We start from the raw sequence: 27,800 nt of genomic DNA on the forward strand, positions 1-27,800 counted from the left end.
AGATCCTATGAAAAAACAATGTTCGACCTCTGGTACATGCTTGAGTAGAATTGAAAAAAGTTGGATAACGCGGAATACTGGAAGTCCTAATAACAACGTGACGGCCCTGCTCCTCGTTCCTTTTTCCGGTTGGTTCGGAAACCGGCAACACGAGTGCCAGCCAAGCCCCTCTCACCTTTAGGAGGAGTTTGTTCGCCTGCGACTCCGTAGTTTCCAGAATCGCCTCTCCCTGGACGTATGATGAATAGAAATAGTGTTTTGTGCTTTGGATCCCTTCTCGGGCATGTACATCCTGAGGAGCCTGGTGGCGCGTTCCTCCTGCGACCTGTCCGAGGACCTCCCGCTCAGGAAGCTGAGCAGCTTCATGCTGCGCCTCTTGATCCTCAGCCGGTTCAGGAAGTTCTTCTCGGAGGTTCTGGTGGGGCTGGCGTCGTTCTGATCGTCGGAGTCCTCGTCGAACTTCTTCGACCTCCTCTGGAAGAGCTCCATCTGCCTCCTGCGATCGTGTTGGCCGTCGCCTCTTTTGTACCTGCGGTTCCCCATCTGCGCTTCCGCCTCGATCGAGTACTCCCTCTGGGCTATTTCCGCGTCGAGTCTCTCGGCGTTTCTGTTGCTGGTCTCCTCCGCTCTTCGGGCCACCGATTCCAGCTCTCTCAACCGGTCAGCCTCCTTCGAGCTCTTCAGGGTGTCCGAAGAAGCGGTGGTCGCGCAACCGTCGTCCACGTCCGACAGCTTCCTGTGCAGGTTCACTATCTTCCGGCGGAACTCTTCGTCCTCCTGGCTCAGCTTCGCGAAGATACGGTCCCTGTCGCCCGCGTCCGAGCTCGGGCAGACGCTCTTCGACGTCGTCGTCGTCGTTTGAAACCTCTGTCACCACCATCCCACCTGGTCCTTCCCGCTACCAGGCGAGTCCTCCTCCTCCGGTAACGGCTCCAACCGTCGCCTACCCAGAAAACACCTGAGCGAACCGAGGCTCCCGCTGCCCAACAACTGGTCCATGTTCAGCTCCGGCAGGCCGCAATCCTCGTTCTCAGACTCCTGGTCGGCGTCGTCGTCCACGGACAGGTTCAAACCGTAGTTCTCCTCGCCGGAACCGGTCGCGTTGCCTGTGCCGTTCGGCGGCGGCTAGGGAAGTCAGGCACAGCTCGGGCTAGTGATTCTTCGGAAAGAAAGGGCAAGCATTGTCGTGCAGATGCGTGCGAAGCTTACCAACTAACTTTTCGTTTTTTGAAATTTAATCTTTTCTTTCTTTTTTTCTTTTTTTCTTGTGGACCATCGGTCGCGCGCATTCGAGTCCGCGGTTTCGTGCTAGCTGGCGAACGGGACGCGACCGGGGCTTGAAGATTACTGTTTAACCCTCGACCGATTATGTCCCGTCCTTGAGACTATTTCATTTGCAAGATCTGATTTCTATGGCTATAACCTTTGCAAATCCTTTCAAATCCTTCTGCCTTAATTTTTCTTATATATTTTTCAACACAATTCCCTTAGATCAACGTTGACCTGCTTGTTAATTAGTAATCCGGAATAATAATATATCGGTTTATTCGTTCTGAAATCAACTAAATTATAGTGGCAGGCGCAAACTTATTTATCGAGTAATTAAGCATTCTCGCGACGGTCAACAAGTTAAACATGATGTGAATATCTAACGACTAGAATTAACCGCTGGAAAATTCGAATACAGACGGAACATTCGTCTGGGTCAAAATGAACCCAAGTCTCAGGGTTAAACAGTTTTGAGTTGGGTACGACTGTTAGACTATCAACAAAAGAAGAATGTTTAACTTCAATTTTTACTCAGCTCTGAAAAGCTTTGTTAATTGCTTGGTTACCCCAGTCGGTTTCAAAGCGAAGGGTCAGAAGTCACGCGTTAAGGGCTAAAGGTTAAACGTTGAGACTGTCATCTAAAGGTTTCGAGAGCCAGAATCGATATTACAAGCCCGGGTCACAACCCGTCGCATCTTCACTAAAAACGACGAGATCCCGAGCTTTAAACTGTCACGTCTTTGAAACAATTTGTAATCCAAGCCTTAAACTGTTATTCAAGTTTTTTCAATCCTAAATTCCGGCTAGGACCTCGTCGTTTTTTGCCATTTGCATCGTGATCGCTTCCGATAATTCGAAAACTCGACGACCATGATAAAGAAAACAAAAAGACGAAAGTAAACAGAAAGAGAGAGAGAGAGAGAGAGAGAGAGAGAGAGAGAGAGAGAGAGAGAGAGAGAGAGAGAGAAAGAGCAGAAAAAGAAGAAGCAAACTTTGTGAAACTAAAAAGTGCCTTACCTTTGCGAATCGCAAGCTACTTCGCGAGATTCGTACCGATTGAGAAGCGAAACGTAGTCGTGAAAGAAAAAGGTCCGCGCTTCAATAGTAAAAGTTCTATCGGGCATACAGTGGTACAGGCTGTCTCAGCTGAAGAGGACCAGCTCCAATGAATTCTCGATATATGTCAGCAACACGGGTCTTGCCAGCGTCGTGTATCGTCCAGGAGACATACCCGAGCCGTGTTATGTTTACACTCCTCGGCGTCCGAGGCCTCTCTCGCGGGTATACCCCGCGATAGTGGGGATAATTCCGCGACATTTATGATCCAGGTATTGGCGACATACATAGAGAAATCACTGTAAAGTGTCTCTTCGAAGGACTGCGATAACGCGGGCCCCTTTCGCTGGGACAGCCAGTCGATATCTGTCGGTGCGCAAAGCTGAGCGAGTTGCTTAGAATTTGGCTCGATCGCTCGCGTCGTCGAATCGTCGAGGCACGTACCGATCGGCGTTTGCTCGAGCTCGCGCCAGTACCTTCGAACGCCGGCGTATCGTACGATCTTGAAATAGTCTGTATGATTACCGAACTCGCGGAGAAGCTCTCGTCGTCGGGACCACCTGAGGTCGGTGTGCCCCAGATATCGTCGCCGGATGTTGCTCCGGAGGTGGTTCCCTCCTCGTCGTTCGGGTCCAATGAATATTCGGTTCTCTCCGGGGGCACCGGTGGCTGAAGAAGGTACCCACCGACACCCTCGCTCAGCTGCTCGAGCAAAACCATTTTACTGACCACGTAGCTGCTCGCCCTCGCGGTCCATGCTCTCAGACCGGTTGGCGGGGACTCGGTGTCTCTGTTCTCCTCGTCCCCTTGCTCCTCGAGCTCGTCGTCCTGGTCCAGGCTGCTCATCGTCCCGAACCTTCTCAGGGCTCTGGACAATTCATTTCATTCGCCTGGATTTATGTATCACACTTCAAATAGGTGGGACAAGAACGAGAGCGTCTCATTCGCCTTTGCATCGATCGTTCACAAGCTTTTAGATTTATGATCGAATTATGAGTCTCTACACAATTCCAAGGCGAATCATCGATGATCGTGGACTCTCACCTGTAGGGCGGCTCGCCATCGCAGTCCAGGTCGTCCTCGCTGCCATCCTCGGTGTTGCCATCGGCTGGTGTGTAGCTGGGACTATTTCTACCGGGGCTGTCGTACAGCCCGTTCCTGAGTCTGTGCTTGCAGAGGTCAGGCGTGGGTGGGACCACGGAGATCTTTGGCGGTAACGGAGAAAACGGGTCCCTCGTCAGGGGCGGCGTCGGGCAACCCGATCTACGACATACGACTCGATCCAGTTGATGTTCAACTCGCTTTTCACTGTTGGGGCTTTCCCACCAGTAGCAACGCTCGCTAAACGTTGGGGACATCATACCAAACGGACACTGTCTCCACCAGGAAAGCCTCAACAGTGAAAACGATACCAATCTGTGGAAGGTTCAGAGATTCCAAAGATGACAAGGTTTCCACGCGATCGTTACCTGTGGCACCTCCTGCAGATGTTGATGGAGCTCGTCGAGTTCTCCTTGGAGGACACCAGGCTGCCGTTCTTCTTGTTCGACACGCTGTTCGACTTGACGGTGCTTAGGCTCGCGCTCGAAGCTGTGCTCTGCTGCTCCACGTCCGAGTTCCCAACCTCCGTGACAATTTCCTCCGCTGGTGTATTCCTACCCCCATCAGACTCTGCTGTGTTTTCTTTGGGCGCCCTCGCCGCCAGCTCTTCGGCCGTCCACTCTTCTATGGGAGCCTCTTCGTGATCCGGCGGCGGGATCTGATGGGAGTTTCGCACCCACTGCGCCAGATGATTGTCCTCCCTCGAGTTCTTGATGATGGTCTCGATGCTCTCCGCCGAGCGGGACTCCTTCTCCTCGTCGGGTTTCGACGTTTCCCTGATGGTAATGGTCTGCCGACACGCGACGCGATCAACACCCCCTGTTTCCGCATCATGCTCCCTCCTCCTTCTCTCTGCCTCGACTCACCTGCGAGCTCTCCGTCGACTCTCTAATCGTCGCGAAATTGCTACCGGTGATCGGACTCTCTTCCGGACTATCCTGACTCGGCGTCCCCCCGTATCCTGTATTCACATAGATTCTAAAATACAACGGATTAGTGAAGAGAAACGAGACGGAACTGCCTGGGTACATATCTCTCGCCGAGCCCTGTCGGACCTGGTCATTCCACGAAGAGTGGATCAGTTTTCTTGCACTATGTTTCAGATTTTGCTGAAATTGAAATATGATGTAGTCCAGGCGAATATAGAGGGGGTTTAAGTCATCATGTTGTTATCTTCGAAATGGTTCAAAAGATATAGACCATTATACGCCATTTTGGCTGATTTATACGAAAACTACCTTCATAAAATAATTTATGTCACGGTTATTATCAAGGTTAGAAACATTTTCTTTTTTAATCATCGTCGCAAAAGACTGCTCTTTCTAAATAATTTATCATTTAATATGCAAATGTAATTTTTTAAGGCTGGAATATTTAAAATACTTTTGTTTCCCGAGGATCCAAAAGCAAAATCCGAGACACAGCGCAAACCAAGCGATCCGCATCGCATGCAATGACCCGGTCTCTTTTGCGAACAGGGTTCTTACATTTGCCGTTGCAGCAGGTTGTGCCAGACAGCCTTTAGTTCCGGTGTGGGAGCTCGCAACACGAGGACTCGTCTTCGCGGTCGACTGTGAGGACTGCAGCCGCCGGTGTTGCTCACTTCAACGTGTCCGTTTTCCGAGTTTCCGTTTGGATTGATAGCGACTTGAAGTCGGAACTCCGTCGGCCTCTTGCGAACCGTGAAGCAAGCCTCGGCGACGTTCGACAGACGCAACGGCTCCTCCGTTACGAAGAGGACGCGGTCCCTGGACACGCGTGCGAACACCAGCAAGTCCGTCAACAACAGGGCCCAGGATGGCTGGAGACGAGCGCGACCCTCCACTTTCGCTAAGGCACCACCGAAGAGCCTGCGAATTCGAACAATTCGGACACTGTTCTCTTCTGACCGCGGAAACACTTCTGGACGAAATTATCAGATTGGCAACCAAATTCGCGAGCTTCGCGGTTGAACAGATTTATTTATTGAAGTTGTACAACTAACAATTTCCGATTGAAATATTCCCCGTCTGATTCAATAATCTTTCAATTCCTTTTTTACCGCAAAGTATGTATGCGAACGCCTGAATGATCAAGTAGGGAATAGTAGAGATCTTTTTCACACAGCATGACAAAACTGAAGGTCGCGAACTTAGTTGCCGACCTGATAGAAGTTCGCTTGTTCTTTGGTTGTGGCAGTTAGAACTAGCAACCAAGAAGATTGAACTGTGCTTAACCCTGAACTTCTAATTTCGTCCAGCAGGATAGAGTTATCGGACGGACCATTGTCTTCCAGGCATGGCCAGGGTGAACGGCTTGCACCTCGCGAAAACGAGTCGGGATTCGACTTCCTGCAAGCTGAGCAACGGTCTGCCGGTGTCTCGAGGTGGCTCCATCACGCCAGCGTTCGCCGTAGCTTCCCTGTAACCTTGAGCTAGGTCTCGGGCTTGCTGGCAATTCCTCGGTGACGCCAGACCCAACAGTCTCGTCATCTCTCTGGAAACGGACCGAGAGAAAGCTGTTCACTCGTCACCATTCCCGATTGACAAAATTTCGGGGACCCTTGCGATCCCTGGCCCTACGCGTACCTATAGTGCTCGAGGGGCTGAAGCAGCACGCCAGTGAGATCAGGACGCCTTTTCTGCGGAACAGCGGGCTCGCAAACCAGTTTCGCGAACGCGGTGTTCCTTCGGAGGGCGACCAGAAGACAACAGGCCCGTTGAAGGCCACTTAGGTATCTTCTGTAGGCCGCGGTGATCCTGGGAACCCTGCAGAGGTAGCTGTCGACCCCGCCACCTTCGTCCCGTATCTCGTCGGAGATCTTGAGCAGCTCGTCGAGGTTTTGGAAGAGTATCATGTAGTCTGCGGCGCAGAGGACGTCGCGCCTCTCCACCAACGGAGCCATGAAACGCGTGTGACCACTCTTCAGGATCCCCCAGTACCTTGTCTCTCGAACAGCCAGCTCCTCTTCCGGCGGCGCGTCCGGCGCCAGGTTCGGGAAAACCTGAACGAACGCCCGGTCCACTCGAAAATTTTCGGGAAAACGATGGAGAACGACATGCGAGGAACGCCTTCATCTTATTCTTCGTTTACTGTTCTCCCTCGTTAGTGTCTCGCGGCCGAACAGTGTCAGTGTGTTTTCTGATCTGTGATGGAACTGATAAGGCTCACTCCCGAAAGGCTCGATAGTGAAAACTGGTAAGAGATTGCGAGATAAGACAGTGAATTCTCGATTTATGTCAACAACACGGGTCTTGGCAGCGACATATATCGTCCAGGAGGCGTACCCGAGCCGTGTTATGTTTACACTCCTCGACATCTGAGGCCTCTCGAGCTTCGCGGTCCCTCACGGGGTATACCCTGCGGTAGGGGGGATAATTCCGCGACGTTTATCATGCAGGCCTTGGCGACATATATAGAGAAGTCACTGTACTTGGTGGTTTTGACGCCAACGAGGGAAAATTGTACGACGAAAGTTGTACTTGCTTGATTCACAAGTGGACCGCCACTTGATCGCTTTTCATGTTGACGTTATTTATTAACCCCTTGACGAGAAAGACTAGACAAAAGCCCAGCGTCACACATTTCTCAAGAGTACCTTGTCTCTTTCTTCAATTTGAAATTTGAAGCAGTTTTTAAGAAAGAAAAAAATACAGAGTCCGTATAAAATATCGAGATAATCGTCGAGAGGTTAATAACGACCGGTAATTGAAATTATTTATAACAATAACTGGTAATCTGAGGGTAAGATACAATTCAAACGAAACTTTTTCCGAGGGGTGGACTAGGGATTGGATAGGGGTCGGTCAGGGGTGGGGTAGAAAAGAAATGAACGAAACGCAACGAATGGTTTGAAACAGAACTTGTTGAACAACAAAAAAGAAAAAAGACAACCGTCGGTCATTACAAAACATAACTCAATCGCGTGGACCTTGTTACTCGTTACAACTGATCTTGTAAATACTACATTACAACAGCAGCACAGTCGCGACAAGGAATGTACATACAAACAAAGTAGAGGCGGGCGCACGCGGCATGCCTTTGAGCAACCAAACGTAAAACAAGCTTCGAAAGTATGCGCATGCAGCGGTGTCGCTCGTGACGGGAATCGGTTTTCCAGGATCCACGGCAGAAGCTTATCGTCGTGGGCGTCGATCATTTCGAACCGAGGATTCCTCGGATTTTCTACACCGTTGTTCCTCCGCGATGATCGACGGGCAATCGATGCTACCGATCTAACAAGAACGATTTTTGGGAACGAACGCGCTTGCAAATTAATTCGTCGAAAATCTGCAGCAACTTTGTTGTGAAACGAAATCTTTTGTTCGTCAAAGATAATTACTTAAGATAATTATTTCTAAGGTAGAATGTACTTCGATCGTCTGCAAATTCACGAACAGGTGGAAGAAAGGCTAACGAATTAATTTATATCTACACCTAATACATACAAATGAAAACAAAAGGAAACTCGAGGCAAGCAAAGCTATGAACAACCGAGACACCTGTCCGTTGCAGTGGTTCACGAAAGAGATAGCATGTTAAGATAATAAATTATAGTTTGAATTGCGTGAAATTTAGGATTGATTACTTATTCATTGTTCTTCGGAGCAACAATGGGAAAGATAGACTGTGGTCTCTTACTTTTGACGTAAGCGATTTCTACGAGTGACAAAAACCAAAACGATCGAGGAAACAATATAGCTGATCTGTGTTCGACTATAGTTGTGAATCAACGCAAAATTTTATTCAATACTTTCGTGAGCCACTGCAGCTCATTCCTCGTCTTAATCCTGTTCGCAATTCAGAATAATAATTAAACTGCGGATCTTTATACAAGATATTAAGACAAAAATTATTAACTCAGTGAAACACAGGCCAACTGTAAGCCTTGAACAACACGTTTCCAGAAATCACAGTAAATTTGCAAAGATTTCCAATTTTCTCAGAATTTTCTGGTTCTCGAAGACTAACTCCTTAACAATTGGCATTGCCGATGGCATCACAAAATTTTTGCTTTTCAATTTAATTCTCAATAAATAAATTATCTTGCAACAGATGTAATTTCTTAAATAAAGAGATAGAAACAAATTTTTCAAGGGGGTGCCGACCACTGAAAAGGTTAAGAGCCTCTGCTCCAAACCATAATACAGTGATTTCTCTATATATGTCGCCAAGACCTCGATGATAAATATCGTGGAATTTCCCCACTACCGCGGGGAATACCCCGTGCGGGGTCGCGAATCTCGAGAGGCCTCGGGAAGACCCGCGTTGTTGACATATATCGAGAATTCACTGTATTTGTGTCGATGGTGGAAAACGCGAACAGCTCGAATGGAAAGAAGATATTAGAGATAACCAAACGAATTTCTGTGAGGACCCGATGTTTCTGGAAATTTTCGGTCGGGAACGAGTCAGATCCGCAGTCTAACGATGAGGATGGATTCGAAACGACGACGCCAGGTGACGATAGATCGACGATCATCAGACCAGGACGCCGGTACCGACCTCGGCGGTGAACGCGACTGCATGCTGTCCACCGGAGACCGGCTGCTGCAGGCTGACGTTCACCGAGCTGGGCCGGTGCACCGACGAGGGCATGTGTCCGCCCTTCCGGTAGACCTCGAGGATCAGCTGGTTGGTCGCCGCCTGGATCAGACCGAGGATCTCTTCCCGTGGCCGCGTCACCACGTTCGTCGTGTCGACGAAGACAACATGGTCACCTGGCCTCAGGCCGGACCTCTCCGCAGGGCTGCCGGGGTCGACGCGCTCCACACGGGGTGGCCTCCCCCAGGACAACGAGAATCCCCATGGTACCTGCGACAGAACGAGCGGAACGTCAAAAGTGTCGACCTGACGGCGGGGAGTAACAATTTCGAGACTGGGAACACTTCTTCTTCTTCAAAAAAAAAAAGGCGCCACATACGGAGACGTCGACAGGGAGTCCAAGGGAGGCTGACACTTACGATTCAGATTGGGCCTATTGGGCCCGTGAAGTACCTGCTGCGAGACCCGCAACGGGTAATCCCGCTAAACGGCAATTATCGAGGGAGTGCGACATTTAAGTACAGGATCTTTGTAGGAAATAAAAACGTTCTCTATTCAAGTATGAAATGTCCGATCGCGAACAGCAACGTTAAAGTAAAACAACTTCTTTTCACGGACTAAAAGAATCGCTAGATCTGAACTACAGCTGAAATACTACACTCTGAAAATGGTAAAATCCGCTGCCTAAATAATAAGAATGAAACAGTTGGGAACAAAGTTCTAGAAATTCTTGAGCACACTTTGTGGAGCAATGCTGAGGGAAAGATTCCAGAAGGGAACTAACCTGACTGGCTGTGGTCTGTCGGATCAGTCTCCTCGTGACGGTGCAAGGTGTCCTGCCGCCTCTAGCCGTGAATCCCGGGTGCAGCGGAAGACCGGTCAAAGGATCGATCGGCTCCAATTCGAGATGCCTCAGATAGGTCAGGTTCTCTCCTCCCGAATTGTTATTATCTGGTTGTTCCCCGTCCTTGGACAAGGGCGGCGAGACTCCGCAGTCTTGAGGCATGCCCGCGTAAAGACTGCTCGTGTTTCGACCGGTTCCTGCTTCGAGCGGATGCCATGTCGCTTCCTGAAATACCATACAACAACACCGTCTTCGTCAACTGCTTCAGGTTCGAGAAAAGATGCAGAATTCTCCTGCTACCTCGAAGCAACGCATACGGTTCTCCGGGGAACGAAGCCGCAACGTTGATCGACCGAGAGAAACGAGTGTCCCGTGTTCGTGTTTATGTTTTGTGTGTCCTATGGAACTCTTACGATCTCTTGTCCTTGATCCTGACCAAGAACTGATTAAGCCTCGCGTGTTCTACTGTTTAATTGCCCGCGCAATTAACGGGAAGCAATCGCGGTGAGTCGTTGCCATGGCCGAGATAGTTGCGTGTTTAACAGAACATGAAGATCTTCAAGAGAACCCCGATCACGAAGAAGACCGCGCAGTAAATCGCCACCATAATCATCGTGGACGACACTCCCTCGGTCCAGGACCAAGATCGAACAGAGATTATTTATTGCACCGGAAAAGAAAAGGTAGGACCGCGACACCTGTCACTTTTAACGAGGTCAAAATGCGAGTGGATCTTCCTCGGACAACGTTCCGCTCGGCTGAACCCGTAACCAGCTTAACCCTGACCTTCGGCCAGGAAGACCTACGAGCAACGACAAACAGCTGACGCGCGATCGCCCGTCAAACTTCCTTGTCCAACTCTTTAGCTCTAGTCAGTTCCGCGTTCCGTCCGTCGATTTTATTGCTATTGTGATAGGTAGCGGATCTTTATGTAAAGTCCAAATTATCCGTTTGAATTGCACAACACGGGAGCAAAAATGAAATGTCATTCTTCCTCTAACACGTCGACCGCCGAACAATCATCCCACAAAATCAAAGTAATTTAATCGTTGCGATTAAAATTGCAGAATTAAAGCTTATCACAGAGATTACTTCTTGAACTCTTTCAGATCGTACAAATCCCAATAATGCTCGATTCGAGCAACTGTAATAAAATTAATTTTTAAAGATACACGAAAAATTGTATCACCCATATATGACAAAAATGAATTGGCCAAATACAAAGCTCGAAAGATATTAGAAAAATAATGTTATTGTATGATTTTTGACTTGTTAAAATTATTAAACGAGGAAATGCATTTTCACTTTACTTCGGTTTCGCACAGTTGACTCGGACAATTTTTATTTTCGCACAAATCCGTAGTCTAATCATCACCGACCTATTAAAATTTTTAGAACAAGAAACGAATGTTTATTTGGTTCTTGCAATTGATGCAAACAATTTTTTTGTATAGAAATCCGCAGTCAATGTAACATTTCATTAATTCAATTTAGCCAAAATCGAGAAATTGCATGAAGATTTTAATACTGTGGGTCAAAATGGCCATAGGCTCTGCCGTCGGAGGGTTAATCGAACGTGAATAAAAATCTGCAAAATACATACAACCTAACGTCTTGTCTCGCGCGTTTAATTAAATGTTCCAACTCCAAACCCTGCAAAACACGTTTAACTTTGTAAATCTGACAAAGGCAAACCCCCGACGTTCACAATTAGGCGAACTTCCCTAAACAGTACACTCCACAGTTCCGTATCAAGTTCCCAGAACCGTTGCGGATAAACTTCTCACCACTTTTCCCGACACAGTTCCATCGATAATCTACCGGACACAGGCGGACAATATCGAAAACCGATCAATCTATCACGATCTACAAATAAACTTCGTGAATTTACCTTGTCCTGCGACAGGGGTAGAGGCAGAGTCATGCAGCCCAGCAGTTCGCTACGTCTGAAACATGAAGAACGAGAGCGGTGCATGAGGATTCTGTATCGAAGCGGGTGTATGCATGTATCGGCCGATGCAGCCGCAAGCATTCCTCGGTGTGCGCCGTGCACCGATACGTGCATACACCGCCACGCTGTCGGTAGCGTAATGTACCGTGTTTGTGTTGCACGCACACGCCGAACTTTTCGACTATTTACATAGGCGAACAGAGGGAGCGAGAAAGAGAAAGAGAGAGAGAGAGAGAAGGAGAGAGTAACTGATAGTGAGTGAGAGATAGAGAGTAAGCGGCGTTGCAGAGACGCGCGGATGTGACGAACTCTGCACGTGGCGAACGCGATGCGCATGCTTCCAGGGAATCGATTCCCCTCCTACCGCAAGGAATCCGCGTATACCCCAGAAATTCGTTTCGGATGGACCGTCAGAATCGACGGGAAATTATCCCGTCCTTCGAGACACGACCGCCTATCGACCGGCCAAGTATCGAAACTCGCCTTCAACGTCTCCGGACTTCCGTGATTCTTTGTTTGCCGAAGACTTCTTTGTCCCGGCGTTGCTTCGACGCTACTGCTTATCTCTCTCTCTCCCTCTTTTCAATAGAAACGTTAGATCGCTTCATTAATGTCAAGAGCGTGAGTATAGCTCGACGAGTCGCAGTTCTTGACCCCGATATCTCGGACAGCCCCCTCCGTCGACGTCGCAAGAAGCACACATTTCCCTTCATCTCTCTCCTCATCATCTCCCTCGCCAACGATATTTCAACCGAATTCGGTTTCGGTTTAGCTCTCCGTTCCGAGGCTCGCGTGAGATTGATATCTCGGCGATTAGGGGCTAAAAGGGAACTTTATCCGTGCCTGGAACGATTAGGTGGAGCGACGTACCTGCCCGGAGGTGTGAAAAGGCGAAGAGACCTCGCGGAAATTCGTCCTCGTCCGCACACGAGCGAACAGAACCCCACCACCACTTCCGCGGTAGTATTTCGCGTTTTTCGAGCATGCTCACCTTGCGCGACGATCCCTGTGCCACACCGCGATGTCCAGGGACGTAGGCTTGCTGGCGCAGTGATTGTTGTTCGCCGGACAGGGCAGTATCAAGGTCTCGTGGAACACGGGATTCGGCGTGGCCCTGTGCACCGCGGTCCTCTTCACCACCCCCTCGCCGTTCGGATTCTTCAGGCTCGCCTTGACGTAAGCGTGGACCGGGCCCTCGTACGCCCTCCTCAGGTCCTTGCACCGGATCACTGGGCCGAGAAAGAACGCGGTCAGATCTTGCGAGGAAAAGATCACGCGGTAGGAACTCTGTCAAGAACCGTTGTTGCAGCGGATGCTGACTAATTGCGAATGCCTGGCTATTGGGCGCCAGCGATCGAGCTACCAATGACAAACCGGGACCGCAGAGATCGCGGAGACGAGGAACGGTTCTTCCGCACGAATATCATCACTAGGTCGGAGATGCCCTTCGGCTCCTCGAGGAGGAGCTCGGAGAGGCTGACGCGCGTCCGACCGTTCCTCTGCACGCACTACTCGCACTCGACCGTGTCCGAACAATGCGACGCTGCCTCCACTAGCCAGCCCCGGGAAGACAAAGCCTCCACGAGGACGAGGAACAACCGAAAACTCGAAGAACACGAAGAAATTTTTCTCGCCGCTTTCGGGATACGACGCCGTGTCGAGATCGATGAGGACACGGGGAGAAAATTGAGAAACCTCTCCCGGGTGCTAAGAAGGATTTGTCCGAACGTGATTTTTGGAAGGAGGCTAGGACTGGTGTCTTTCTTGGGGGACAGGGAATTGTTTACGCAAGTACGTGTACCGCGAAGAATCAATGTTGGTAGGCCTACTAACCGGGAGCCAATTGCCAGGAGGGTCTGTGGGTTACTGGCACAGTCGTGAATCGTGGGGTGCCAACTGAAACACACCCCCTTCTCGTGACACCGGACCGGCGCGGCGCATGCCCTTTCACGCGAGCTTTTCAGGGACGTCTCGGCGCCGCGGAGACCCGTGCGAATTTTCGATCGAGGACCCTGTGTCTTCGGAGCTTCGGACAGATACCGAAAATAACACCGAACTGTTATGTAAATGTTCTTGGCCAAACCGTTCCGAGAAACGTCTCGAAGAACTGTTACGTAGAACACAAATTTTGGTAGACTACATCCTCATCATCTAAGTGGAAACGATCCGGACGAACCTCCGGTTTCGAAGAACTGTTGTGGAGAACCGAAATTTTGGACCAGGGTAGATTTATTCAAATAGAAACAATTCTGACGATCAGTTGTTGCGAAAGAGTAGTGGGGAGGACAATAGTTTTGGACTAAAGTAGACCACATCTTCATTATCCAAATGCAAACTATTCCTGAACGTTTATTTCGAAGAACTGGTAGGGAAGACTAAAGCTTTCAAGGACACCAGTCCTTGAATACCGAAGAATACTGAATTACTTGAAGGTTTTGCTACCCCATTATAAATTAGAGAAATAAATATTGTCAAAAGTTTTCTGAGTATCATGACGTGCGTTATAATTTTGAATGTGAACGCATATAAAATGAATCTCATTTTCTTCGGTTAAACTACAACATTCTGCACCCTTCTGGCCACCTCGTCATCCTTGACTCAGGGGTACCTATACGAGGAAAGCAAAATATTCTCACCTCTGACATGTATTTGATCGCAAACAACAGAATACTCGATCTCGATGGATCCATGGCAGTTAGGTCTGGGCAGCTCGCTCTCCGGGCTGAATTTCAAGCATCTTCTGACAGTAGCGACCAACGGGGCCTCGGGCGTGTTGGACACAGAGTTAGGGAACGATTTGGAGCTCTGAAAGTCATCTGTAACAGTGGACTTCGGACTGTCCAGATCCCAAGAACCAGCTTTCCTCCCGAGATCTTCGTCCTTCCGAAGACCATCTAGATCGTTGAACAACGGTTTCGCGGCGAACTCGCATTTCTCGTTTAGAGTCGAGTCCAGGTCCGTTTCCAGAGCTAGCTTCTTCACGTTAGGGTTCACAGCTTCCATCAGACCACTCTGCGGAAGTTCAGGTTTCACGCTAGTTGACGGACTACCACTGGACAATCGTCTTCTGGCCCGTTTTCCCTCGTACATCTTTTCGTTGTCTTTCCGATGACGCTTCCTCCGAATACCGCGTTGTCTCTTCAAGGTAAACTCCCCGTCCAGCTCGTCAGGGGGCGAGGAGAACGCCCACGACATCGGAGAAGGATCCTCTAACAGTTGACTCGCCGAGGACACCGAGCTATCGTTGTGGCACGCCGTCTCGTCCTCGACGATCTCTTCTTGTTCCTCGATCGTCTCGTACGTGTGCTCCGACTTCACCAGGGTCTCCTCGTCGCGATCGCCTTCCAGGACCTTCTTCCTTTCCTCTGCATCGCCTAGCAGGATCTCCGCCACCGTCTTGCCGGAGAAGTTCAGCTCCTGCTCCCTAATACGGTCATATTGATCGTGTTAGCGACAAAACCTTTCCGTAGCAACTGTCCAAATTGCGTTCACAGTTGCAATGTGGACGGTCATTGCACAGATATAAATATCAATCAGAGTAACGAACTCGTCGCGCAGATATCATTACAATTAGAGTAACGAATTGATTCCGTGAACTGAAAACCTGTTCTTTTCCGACTACCGTACATTTTTGGATCGATGTGTCGGTGATTATTCGACTGCGAATTTTATGAATTTAAAAATGAACAGGTGTAATTTAAAACAGGAGATATATTAGTAGAATTTAACAGCTTCGATCTCTTAGTCCCGGCTTATTGAAATTATTAAAGGACCAAAGAAATTCTGTTTCAAACAATTTCTATTTCGCATAAAAATCAGCGGTCTAATGATTATCAAGGTGGAACTATGTCGTGTCATGTAATGCACAGCCAGCAACAAGATCAACTCGTTTAAAGTTTCGACTTGGACCACTTTCATAATCACACCAACATGGCGCCTGTAAACGACCTTACCTGTTGAGGACTTCCGTCACGGTGTTGTCCATATTTTCGAATTTAGGCAGATCCTGGTCAATAGCCAAGTTCAAGAGTTTCCCGGCCAGCGGCGTTTGGCCGTGACTCTTGGCTTTGAAAGGGCTCGCCGCAGCCTGGCCGTTCTTGTTGTGATAAGGTGTCTTGCACCTCGCGTGGATCTTCGTGATCCTAGCCAGCTTCGGCAGATAAGTCATCTTCGCGCATCCTGGAAATTTGGTCTTCGGCTCTTCGCTCGGCGAGCACAACAGCTTGTTCTTCGCAAGAGGTACCGACTCGGCCTCCATCACGTCTTCGGGACTGGTGGCCATCGATATTTGCTGGAAGAAATCGGAGACGTGCGACTGCAAGTTCGCTCGGGCCTCGTTCACGATGTTTTGCGGCAGCTCGTTGTCGCTCTGGAAGTTCTTCGGCCTGGTCTTCATGAAGAGCGCAGGGTCCGTCGGCAGTGTGAACGCTGTCGAGCATTTGCCAACGGTTCCCCCGGGGAACAGTGTCAGCGGACCGATGTCAGCGTCGACCCGAGGCGTGCTCTGATAAAAGCTCTCCGTGACCGATGACTTCTCCGGCTGTCGTGACATCGACTGACGCTTGTTGGGACGCAAAGTAGGCTTCGTTGCCTGCAACAAGATATTCATGTCAAAAGTCTCTCTAAGCGACGGACTCTGCAACGTCGACGATTCCCTCGCGACAATTTGACAGCGACTTCGTCACCGGTTATCACGCTTTTCCGCGAACTCTACTTCAGCCTTGAACTTTATTTCATCCTCGAACTTGTACTCGTTGATGCTTCGCAGTTTGACCCAGATGTACCAGCCCTCACGAATCCTAATTCCCACTAGTACCCAACTTAAGAATCCCAACTTCTCCTGGGAGTTCCTCAAGAAGATGTTGCTCTCAGAGAAATTGAAAATTACAGTAGAACCTCCATTGTCCGGGCTAATCAGTGAAACGCGATTGTTCGAATAATACAATAATTAGTTAGTGCGGTATTGCGTAGTGCTGAACTGAATCCTTATTGAATTGTACCATAAATCTATAACTCTTGGAAGGTGCACCATTTTTACTACTGTACAATTGATGGTGCTTAAGACCAACGTACAGATTTATTTAGCAATTATTGAATTATACCTTCGGAGGTACTAATTTTAGATCCATTAGTCACTCTGCTGTTGTTATTGCAAGAGATATTCGAATATTCAGAATAATTGTATAATTATTGATATTATGGGTCAAAATAGACTCGGGCACCGCTGTCGGAGAATTAAATCGAATTCTTTCTTTGCGGAGAGCATTCAGACAATAAAGAATTCAGGCTCGGAAAATGGAAGTTCTACTGTATGGAAAAATAGCATTGATGCCACGAGAATTTTAATAAATCTAGTCACGCTAGCCACGAAATGGTCAACATCATCGGCCTCTCGAGGATTGAAGGGACCTAGGGTCGTGATCGGTGGTATTTCGGTGGGTTTTCGGTCCAGGTAGATGGAAAGCTGTTAAATACCTGGAAATAGGTTCTCAGATCGCTGCCGTGGCTCCTGCATCTCCTTCGACGAGCCGGCGTGGTCCTCGCCGAGACGTTCTCGACGGTCTGACCGGGAATATTCCGGGTTTTGGTTCCAGCTGCGGGAGGCGTGTTCGACAAGTCCCGAAAAGGTCTGCGGGGCGCCTTGTTCAGGCTAGGTGGACCGTGAGGCGTCGAGCTGTTCGCTGACAACGATCTCGAAACCGTCCACTTCAGCATCTCTGTCGGCAGAAAGAAAACCGGGACCGTAAGCACGGCAGCGAGACTTACTTGCGCACGTTCTCCTCATACCGGACAGACTCCGATCGATCTCCTCCGACGGCCTAACTTAGCACGATAATCATGCGACGTTCGCGATCCTACAATTCGCTAGAAGACATGCACAAATTAATTGTACACTGACAATACTAAAAAGACTGGGTAACTTTCTCCTTTGTTAGATCGTTTTAATATTTCGTAGCGATGAAACAAAATTATTTCGTTTAATAAAACATTTTAACAGCGAAGGTAGGCAGTGAAATAAACAAACACCTATCCGTGGTAGTCTAGACAAAAAGTTTGTAAAAAGTGCAACTATCCTTTTTCTCCAAAATTGTCGCACACATCAGTTAAAAGTCCTTCCAACACCTGAACCGAATTCAAGTCGCTCGGACTCGTTTAAGGGAAGTTATTCCATTTTAAAGGGTGCCTGCCCTTATCCTTTTTTTGGCCCACGTAGATCGTCTTGCGATAAGAGTTAGGGTCCCGACAATTTCCCATGGGTCCCCGGCTACTTTCATGGGTCCTGCGGGGCCCGGCCAACGAAACACCGTCGTGTCCGCTTCTAAATTGCGTGCCGGTCCCCGGGAATGACAAAAAAGAGGAAGCGAACGAGAGTAGAATAACAGAAAAGAAGTCGGTGACGAAACATAGCTATTGGGTTGGGGCACCTGTCGCGGCATACGGGAAACAGCGAAACAGGTGAAACACCGTACACACACCTGAGTCGGTTTCACGACTTAACACTTGACATCGACGGGCTAAACGGGCCCGCGATTCCTGCGGCCACGGCCGATCACGTAATTCCTCCGGTCAGAAGTTCTGGCCAGCAGAGAGGAAGCATGAACGAGAACTGTCGGTGACAAGGGGCTGATGATCGCTGACCCGTGTAATCGTTGATTCGATTAGACACGCCGAATTTGTCGTGTTATCGTTGCCTCGGCTCCGAGTAACTGACTTTTTCTCTACTGGTTCGAGCGAAAGCGGGAAAAAACGGCGCACAACGTTCTTCTCGATTTGTTCAGATATATGCAACGCGAACGAATTACGAAAACTGGACACAAAATTGTGTCATCTGTGTGTGACATATAAGACGGCATTTAAGGTTTTATTAAAAATCTTAAAACGAGACTAAAACTGCCGAGTCACAAATTCTATCACTGTGATTACGATTGCTCTTTCAGCTTTTTAAATAGCTCAAAAATCCTAAAGAAGCACGACTGCAACGAGAGAGGTTACAGCACAAATATTAATTAGTAAAACCTGTACGCAACACTTTGTTAAAGTGTGATTTGTCAAAATTCTTTAACATGAAAGCAACATCAGCGCATCTTCGTCATTCTGGACCCGCGTTAGCCGAAGTACAGCGTTCAACTTGTCTTCAAAGGGTCGGACATTTTCGCGGGAAACAGGTAGAGAAAGCTCTCGGTCCCATCAGCGACAAAAGCATCGCAGCAGTAGCAAACAGCAGCAGTAGTAGTAGCAGGTTTTCACTTTTAACGGTTCCTTAGGGGGGCTGAACGAGTTGCATTGAGAAGTAGGTATAAAAATGCATTCATTTGCATACAAGCTGTTACCATGCCGCGCACGCGTTCTCGTCTCGAAACACGCACTTTTTCACGCGCGTTCCACGTAGGCAACGTTTCGACACCACTTTTCCGTGGTTGTGTGCGCAACGTACACAGGACTCGAAAACTATGCGAGTCGTCGGCGCACCGACGCGTTTCCGAGCACGCACACGAGGCATTTTCGCGTCGCATGTCCGTGCATACACGCGGTGGCTCTTTTAAAACAGTATGGGCACCTGCCCATATGGTGGAAGCCGGCCCCGCGTTGCACCGTGCTTTCCATCTGGTCTCGCAAAGCACGAGACCTCGAGGCTCGAGAGAGAAAGACAGAGAGCTCGGTGTCGAAGCACCGTCACAAACGAGACGATCGCTATCTAAGCTTATTTCACCCGTCCTCCTCTTTTAACGTATTCTATTCTTTCCACGACCCTACCCTCCAAAGAGAAAGAGAGAGAGAGAGAGAGAGAGAGAGAGAGAGAGAGAGAGACCATTCACTTCCCTTCGAGCGTCCTTCGAGCCGCGAAACTACTTTCGGCGCCACCGGCACCGTGAGAAAAATCATTCCGCAAAACTTTCGGCCAGCACACTCGCCTGCGAATCATCCTCAGATTATGGCGATACGACGTTTAAACCGGTTCAATGCACGGCGGATTCTTGCAAGCTGTCTTTTACATTGTACAAACCCGAGGAAACGCTACCTAATCGACTAAACAGCTCGATTGATCCATTTAAGCCTACCGTGCTGCATAGGATACAAGTTCATTGAAAAAAATGTGCTGATCTATTCCCTCGAGTTTCGTACTAGAGACTTAGATTAGTATCAAGTAGAAGGTGTGTATGATACTATAAAAATAGCTCATTGCGCTTGTGTTGCATTTTTCTGATGATTTTCAACGCCCCCAACGCGCTCGAGGCCCGAGTTTCCGGAATGCTGTAGAAGCATCATCTACAGATCGACAACAGCTTTGTTGGAAATGACAAGTGATAAGAATTAATCCACAAGCTTCAAAGGAGCTTTACAGTCAATTTTATGTGCATAGTTTGCCGTCTTCAATTATGTATGATTTATTGAAGTTTTATTCAAAACCTTCATGACCCATATACGAAGCGTCAGACTGTGAATCTTTAGGAGCTTTAAGAATTTATTGCAACTAATTGGTTGGACCAATCAGTTTGACACTTTAGGGTCATTTTACTCCACTATTGAAGTAACTGGAAATCATTTTTCCAGCCTAAAATCTCTACGCGCGACAAGGTATCGACGCAAGAATTGAAGATTGCGCGCGCCGATGGTCCCAATGCCTCGATGTGCCCAACGAAACTGATTAGCGGATCTTTATGCAAAATAAAAATTGCGATTCATAGGAACCGATCACGAATTTATTACTCCCTTTAATGGCCCTAACAAATTGCAAGCAATGATCATTCTCCTTTCCGTTTAAGCAGGAAGAGAGAGAAGAAGGGTAGCACCGAGGTGCATAGTCGATGCCCTCACCTGCTCTCTTTCGCTCCAAAGATCGCTCTCGATCGCACAGAGCCGAATTAGAGATCGGTCTCGTCCGTGGATCTCCCGTCAAGCGTGGAATGGGGCTGGTCCACGGTCGAAGCTCGTGCTAAGATCCATGGTGTTTCTTGTTTTCTTCAGGGTTACCCTCGAGGAGGCAAATCGAGACCGTTAATGGTTCCTTCTTTCTTCTCCTCGGGCCGTGAATAATCGCATTGTGCCCGGCGGTTTTCGCGATGCTTCTGTTGCGCGTTTCACGCAAATTAATCGCGCGACCGATGATGCTGGCGATAAATTCTATTGCCGGCTCGATTCTCCCTTTGAGCACGATCTAGCCATTACTCTCTTTTCTTCTCCTTTTCTATGGTGAGCGGTTCGAACCCTTGCACGTTTATCTAGCTACACAAATTGTCTGGCTAAACGTAATGAGAAAACACAGCGTGCGTCCAACAGTAATACCAATTAACCCTATCATTTTATGTTGAGCCAACCTGTTTTTGCCATAAATACGTAAAATCCGCAGTTTATTGGTTTTGCAATGGAAGTGGTAATATTCATATTTATTTTAACTTTCCTTACATGTCTGGCATTCCCAACAATTATTTTTTATCATTTTTTCATTTTCAAGTTTGATACGTGCGTGCCTTAACCCATTGAGACCCGAAACCAACTCGGTCAGAATACATTGTAATTTTCATTATAATTAAGGGCGCGTAAAAGAAATTAATTTATGTAAGGTTCGCTGGGAACCAGTCGCCCCGTATATGGTACAGTAGGCTCATGTATATTCAAAATTTGAAACATTGCAATTTACATTTTATTTCATGAATCGTGCTGTAGATGTTACGGTAGGTCTAAATGTGTTGATATATGGCGCGGCTATCAAGTTTAACGATAGTTGGACCCTTAATTTGCGCAATTAGACAAACTCCGTCGACCAGAGGGACGGAAAAAAAAATTCTCATGTTTTCCTCGATAATAGACGCTAATGGGGGATGCGACTCGTCCTCGAAAAGGGTTGCTCGGACTTCTCATCGCCCGATTCTCATCCCCCCCGGGACTCGGTCGTTAAAAACAGCTTTCACGGAATACATTAAAAAAAAAAATCGGAGGGTCTTGCAAGGTCGGGTGCGCTGCTTTCGCAAGCATGTTAAAATCTTCAACCGTCGCCCTGTTTTATTCCTTTCTTCGGTCGAAGGACTACGGGGCTCGATCCTGACTCGTCCTTCGCGGGGTCTGACAAGGCGAAGGGAGGCCGAAAATGGATTGAACCCGATCGGGGGAACCCGGATCTCAGCCCCCTTTTCGGTTCTGGGACACGGGATCGTGTCCCTCGACCCCCGCGCCGATATTCTACACGCTATAAAACGGATACGGTCGCGTTCGAATGGGAAACGAGGACTCGGGACAATTTAATATCGTCGTTTTGCACTTGCCGCTCGACGCGCCGAAAGAAAACACCTCCCGAAGGGTCAGAATCAGTAAGCCGAACGGTTCCGACCCTGCGCGGGGACAGGAACATTCGTATTTAGCATAGCAATCGTTGGACGACTCTAACAATTCTTGCCCAGGTCGAAAATAAATCAGCTGCATTTTCTGCGATTCTCTCCCAAGGTTTTACGAGCTTGTCAATTTTGTTTCCATCAAAACTGCGTGGTTTTTCTTCGAGAAAAGATCTAGGCTGCGGATTTGATGCATTCGTGATAGAAATAAGTAGGTCAAACGTAAAATAGTGAAAATATATATATATTATTAAAATGAACGAGAGATGAAATGAGTACGGTTCCCATTTCCTGCAGTCGACGCACACAATTTTTATTTCGCATAAAAATCCGCAGTCTATCAGATCAATAGCAATTTTTAACAAATTCTTTGACCAATAAACTAGTTCCTCGAATATCACAAACAGAAAATCGGGTCATTTGGTGCAATTTCAGGAAAATTATGCTAGCTTTTAGCGGTGCCTGATCGGCGAAGCGACTCTGCGAACTGAAGAATTTGCTAGGTAAATGTGCATCGCGGACGGACGTCCGTTCGCAGGGATGTCTCCTAGACGTCACGGTGAACGATTACCGGGGCACGGCTAATTGAAAGGCTGCAGCGAAGTTGAACGCGCGCGGATTGCGTTTGAAGGCCGTTAAAAGGGTCCGAGCGTGAATCGACGGTGCAGTTTAACGTTTCTCGCGCGGACACACAGGCCAACCCTTCGTTTGCACTTGCTTCCTCCCGCTCAGCTTGTAACGCACGCAGGTTCCAAGCTTGTCGTCCTTTTCCCTCGTTCTCTTTCTCCCTTTCTCTCTCTCTCTCTCTCTCTCTCTCTCTCTCTCTCTTTCTCTCTAGCTTCGACGGTGGCCATTTGTCGGTTGGATACATAGACCGGAGATCGTTAGATGGAACGATAAGGTTCACAGGTGGACCACCGCGCCGCCGTCCCCCTTTCTAAACGCGGTGCCGGCCACTGACTCGGGATTTATCGTGGGCCAATAATTACGACATCGAAACCCGGCACAGCTGCGCTTATTAACCACTCCCTGCATTTTTCCACCCGATCGTTCGATTTCTTGCAAAACGAAGAATTCTACCGAAGAATTACGAACAATTTTACCCCGACACACTCGCAGTCGCGGTACGTTTGTTTTTTAAAAATTCGTGGATGGGAACGTGCCAGGAATGCTTTCTTCGGAGACAGATAATTAGACAGCGGGAGCTTCACGCGAGATAAAAATTTTCTACCTGAATCGCAACATACCGAAGCGAAATAGAAATTTGTTTGAAACATTTTTCTTAGAAGCGCATAAAATCCGCAGTCTAATAATAAATACGGTCTCTGCGCATAGGGAACGATCGGGGCTGTAGATCACACGTCAGATTACAGACTAGATGCGTATCCGTGGATCTCGCACCTCCGGTGCACGGATAGGAAAGAGAATAGAGAATAGAAAAGAGGTCTAGGAGAAGGAAAGGAGCCTTGGCAAGTTTCCTGGAGAACCGAGAGATTCGTGGGCCCCAAGGAGGCTGGGAGGAAGTGGTCTAGGGGGAGGGCAGGTGAGCACTTCGTACCTAATCCCTTTTGAAAACGTCGTCTCGAGGCAGCGCGAACACACACACACACACACACGCGCGCAGTTAAATCCTGCAAGCTTGTAGTCTACACGGACGAGAAGTTGTACGGGGCTGTGTACAGACCGCGAGTGGTCCCTAAAAATAGTCTATTCATCGTGGCGAAAAACCCTCCTCCCCTTCAGGTCCGTTTCGCCGTCCTTCTTCGGCTCCTTTCGGGCTCCTCTCTCCAACTTAGGCTCGGAGACTCGGTTCTGATTTATATTGGATTGACCCCGGGCGCGCACACACCTTTGCCGTTTCTCTCTCTCTCTCTCTCTCTCTCTCTCTCTACTCTTTTGGAATGGCACCGCGTGTCTCGTCGAGTACGACGAGCCTAGGGGCGAGAAACGAGCAAGGTGAGACGAGCAGACATACGAGTCGAGGAGGGAGAAAAACGGAGGGATTTCACAAGAGAGCCCCAAAAGCCGAGGACAATCAAACGCGCATTCATCGGGTCTGGTGGCTCGCAGCTCGGTTTTCGGCGGCAACGGTACGGGATACACGTCGAGGAATCGAACCCGGGGAGATCCGGGATCCGGAGAGCAGGGACAGGAAACTCGGACCCGAGAGGAAACACCGAGAGACAGACTTCGAAGCCCGCGCCTATTTGGAGCACACCTGTCCCCGGCCGTTTTGTCGTTCCTCCTCCTGCTCCTTATTCCCAGGCCGTTGAAAACTTCCACCAGTGTTGCGAACACCGAGTACGTACTAGCTGGACGAAACCGAAATTTAAGTTGCAAATCGAAAGGGCTGGCGGCCGCATTGTATGATCGAAAGTCTATGTACGCGACCCTCGACCCTCTGTTGTGCTCATTCAATCGCTGCGTTTATAGTATTTATATGAAATTGTATCTGAATTCCTAACTGGACGCAATTCAAGTTGCAAATCAGTGGCACCGACAGTCTTTCTTTGTACGGTTGGTCAAACGTCTTCGTACACCCTTTAACATTCTTATTGTGCTCGTAGAACTGCTACGTTTATAGTGTTTCTAGAAGATTGTACATGAATTACATTCTTTGAAGTTGCAGGACAGAACACTGATGGTGTTGCTTCGTATCAAGGGTCATCATACAACCCTCAACCCCCTCATTATGTTCATTGACTTGCTACATTTAAGATCGTTTCCACAAAATTGTGTGCGAGTTAACAATATCATTGGAAAATCGATTAATCTTTAATTGCACTCTGACAAGTTAAAAGGGGTTAATTTAATGCTACAATCTAATCTTTAATCTCTGTGTCTTGCGATTAGTCTACTTTATGGAAAATAAAAATTGTCCAAGTTAATTCTAGGAAACAAAAGTTAGGTGAAGTTACAGTTCCTCTTTGTATAATTTTAATAAGCTGACAATAATGTAGCGACGTCGTTCAATTCTTGTCTACATCTACTTTAACCACTCCATTTTTATTTAAATGCATAAACTCCACAGCCTACTTATTATCTGTCCACATGACCCAGTGACAAAAGAAAAATTATGCTCCGACTCAAAATTATACCGTTCAAAATCTTCAGCACTGACTCGACAAGGCAGGGGTTAAACGGATAAAAAGACTGCGATGCAGCGCGTAAACGGCCATTCGCATAGTAGACCGATTGAAATGAAACTGGAAATTTTGCGAATTATAAAGGAAGTCGCGTTGCACGTTTTCGGGGCTAGCTTCTACCCTTTCCTCGGGGGCAAGTTAAGGCAAGGGTGCTTGCGGACATTCAGGACGCGCCTGAAAAATAAGACAGGAACAATGGAGTGAAACGAGTCCTGGACGAACAAACGCCCGGCCATTTAAATGGAGGGATCCTCGAAAAAAAGGTTCCACCGAGGTGGACCCACCGTAGTCCTTCCAACTTTGACAGGAAAGTTTGTATAGGACCCACGACGAGACCAGCCTCTAGCAGACTGGCTCCTTCGTTACCAGTCCCTTTCAGATTTTTTCCCTCCGCGCTCCTTATCCGTTTCCCTTTCGACCTTCGTTCTCGATCCTCCGTCCTTCCCCCTCCATCGGCAGATGTGCCACCTTCCTTTTTCCTCCCCTTATCCTAACCCTTACAATTAGACTACCTTCCAACGTTCGACAGAGAAAAACAGACGGCTATTGTTCAACCAAACGTCGAAATTGCCCATCACTTTCGCATAATTGCCGGAGATTGCCCCGCGGGGCACACTCTCCGCTCCGGCGGTGTCGCGGGCGGCTAAGCCACGCCTACTTGGGACACCAGGACCGTGTTTATGATTTTTGGGGCCCCGGTGACGCGAGGTTTTATTAATATTGCATCGCGTCAAATGTATCAGAGGAGATTTAAAAAATCAGAAGACCGAAACGATTCTAACGAAAGTTGTTAAGTTCGCTCCCTTAACCCTTCAAGCTTTAAAACAGCCACTTACGTTGCAGAATCGTCTGATCCTAATGTCTCAATTTCAGAATTGATTCGTGAGCACGACACGGAGGCGTTTCGCCCGGTTTTCCGCGGCGAGAAGCGTTGATCGATCGAGGAAAAGCAAACGAAGAGAGACCTCGGAAAGGATTGAGACGTGAAATGATCCGACCAGCCACGGGGAGGGATGAGCATCGACTCGCGTCGTTAACAATTCAAGAACTGGCTGATATCGGTGCGGCTACACCGGAACGCCCTTCGATTGATTTCAAGTTATGCATTAGCTGCTCGAACAGCGAGGATCGATTGCTCCCGAACACGAAATACGCGTTGGCGAAATGACCGCGGTAAATTCGCCCTCTGTCGAACTTGGGAATGAGAACTTCGAGCACGGCGATAACGTGTGAGCGTTCATTTTCGCCGCCATACGTTCTGTCATACTGCAAGTACTCGAAGCTAATTTTTCATTTTGTCTAGACGAAATCGAGTGTATTTATTTATGCCACAATTGAACGTTTAGCGATTTATTAAACGGAAAGACATTGAGTAATGTAGGAATTGTTTCGAATTACAGTATTATAATAATTTAGTCATTTCTATTGGTACCTAAAAGAGGAGAGTGCAAAGGGTTAAAAGGACTGCATATTATATGTCTCTCCTGTGACAGTAAATGTACGGTATAATGTATCTATAATGTAACCATGAAATTGTTTGAAAAGACTGCACATTTACTGCCACACAAGATGCATATATACGGTCTTTTTAAACAATTTTTCCGTGCCAGTAAATTTACAGTGGATCTTCGTGTAATGCAATGGAATGCGCTCGATTCCGCGTTGTCTTGCTTATAAATCATTCTACACATTGGACACGCGAGCAATGTGCCTGAAGTATTCGTGTTTCGATTAAACTTTTGCAATTATCATTCGGTGCAATTCGCATGCAACCTCTCATCCATTTCAACCTTTTGCACTCGAAGCTGTTTCGACTCCGAAACCAAGACATTTCCTCCGACCTAGAATATGTCCATTCTCCATGATTATTTTGCATTTCTAACTGGTATAATACCTCATGCAAACAAATTTAATAATGTTTACATCGTAAACAATATTTTTGTCAATGGTATAGCAATCTTTAGTGCCCCCTCAGAGTCGCCATTCGAGCGTCAAGGACTAATAAAATACCAGATATCAAACAACAAATTTTACTGAGATCAGCGGAACTTCATCTTCCCTTTTGCAACAGTTCAAAGTAAAGAGACTCTTCAGCTCGTCCCCGGAGCAACATCCAACTACTCGATTCTCTCTTCGGCAACGTTACACCGCGAAGACAAGGAACATTCTCTTTCGATACTCAATTTAAGCTAGTTAATACACACAACGGAGTTCGTTATTACGATTCCACGCGGATCCCCATTACATCGAATGCATCGACTCTAGACCTAACCGGTTTGTCGGTAGAGATTAGGCGCGCTTCAAGTTCGGCCCGTTGCGAGGCGAGGACCGTTTCTCCGAATATCTCCGCGGCGTGGAACCGGTACCCGGTCAACCGAACGAGAGACTACACTATATAGGTATCTACTCACTGCGTGTCCTTGATCAGGATTCGTTGCAAGTACATCCAAAGGAAGAAGGGTCGAGAGGACCGTGCGTATCAGTCACTATCCCGATCACAGGTTCGATCAACGTGATGGCACATAATTCGCGCACCCGGACACGAGAACCGGACAGTTAGCAAACAGCAGCTAGCAGAGCGA

General features: G+C 48.0%; 1 protein-coding gene across 2 annotated transcripts; it reads right to left on the reverse strand.

Moving 5' to 3' along the window:
• Window positions 1-868: 868 nt before the first annotated feature.
• Window positions 869-27,772, reverse strand: Psgef (Protostome-specific GEF). Of its 2 annotated transcripts, none has more exons than XM_076798571.1 (16): window positions 27,630-27,772; window positions 17,220-17,461; window positions 15,698-16,335; window positions 14,381-15,168; window positions 12,736-12,973; window positions 11,685-11,739; window positions 9,734-10,018; window positions 8,911-9,219; window positions 5,994-6,409; window positions 5,689-5,901; window positions 4,914-5,276; window positions 4,293-4,404; window positions 3,795-4,216; window positions 3,370-3,588; window positions 2,851-3,193; window positions 869-1,125 (listed from the first exon to the last, which is right to left on the reverse strand). In XM_076798571.1, exons 2-16 carry the CDS (start codon window positions 17,457-17,459, stop codon window positions 871-873), a joined length of 4,896 nt encoding a protein of 1,631 aa, XP_076654686.1. In that variant the 5' UTR covers window positions 17,460-17,461; window positions 27,630-27,772; the 3' UTR covers window positions 869-870. The 2 variants fall into 2 exon arrangements, with proteins under 2 accessions (XP_076654686.1, XP_076654685.1); XM_076798570.1 differs by having other exon boundaries at window positions 2,770-3,193.
• Between the last annotated feature and the right edge of the window lie 28 nt (window positions 27,773-27,800).

This window comes from Halictus rubicundus, chromosome 12 (genome assembly GCF_050948215.1).
Source record: "Halictus rubicundus isolate RS-2024b chromosome 12, iyHalRubi1_principal, whole genome shotgun sequence".
In the NCBI taxonomy this organism is placed as follows: domain Eukaryota; kingdom Metazoa; phylum Arthropoda; class Insecta; order Hymenoptera; family Halictidae; genus Halictus; species Halictus rubicundus.

What these genes read in the sequence shown, in the direction of transcription:
- Psgef (XM_076798570.1), bottom strand. Translation starts at nt 17,459, where the DNA reads ATGCTGAAGTGGACGGTTTCGAGATCGTTGTCAGCGAACAGCTCGACG. An exon ending in CAGCCCCTCGAGCACTATAG is followed by an intron (nt 5,902 to 5,993) that starts GTACGCGTAGGG and finishes GTCCGTTTCCAG; the next exon opens with AGAGATGACGAGACTGTTGG. An exon ending in AACCTGCTGCAACGGCAAAT is followed by an intron (nt 4,405 to 4,913) that starts GTAAGAACCCTG and finishes GTTGTATTTTAG; the next exon opens with AATCTATGTGAATACAGGAT.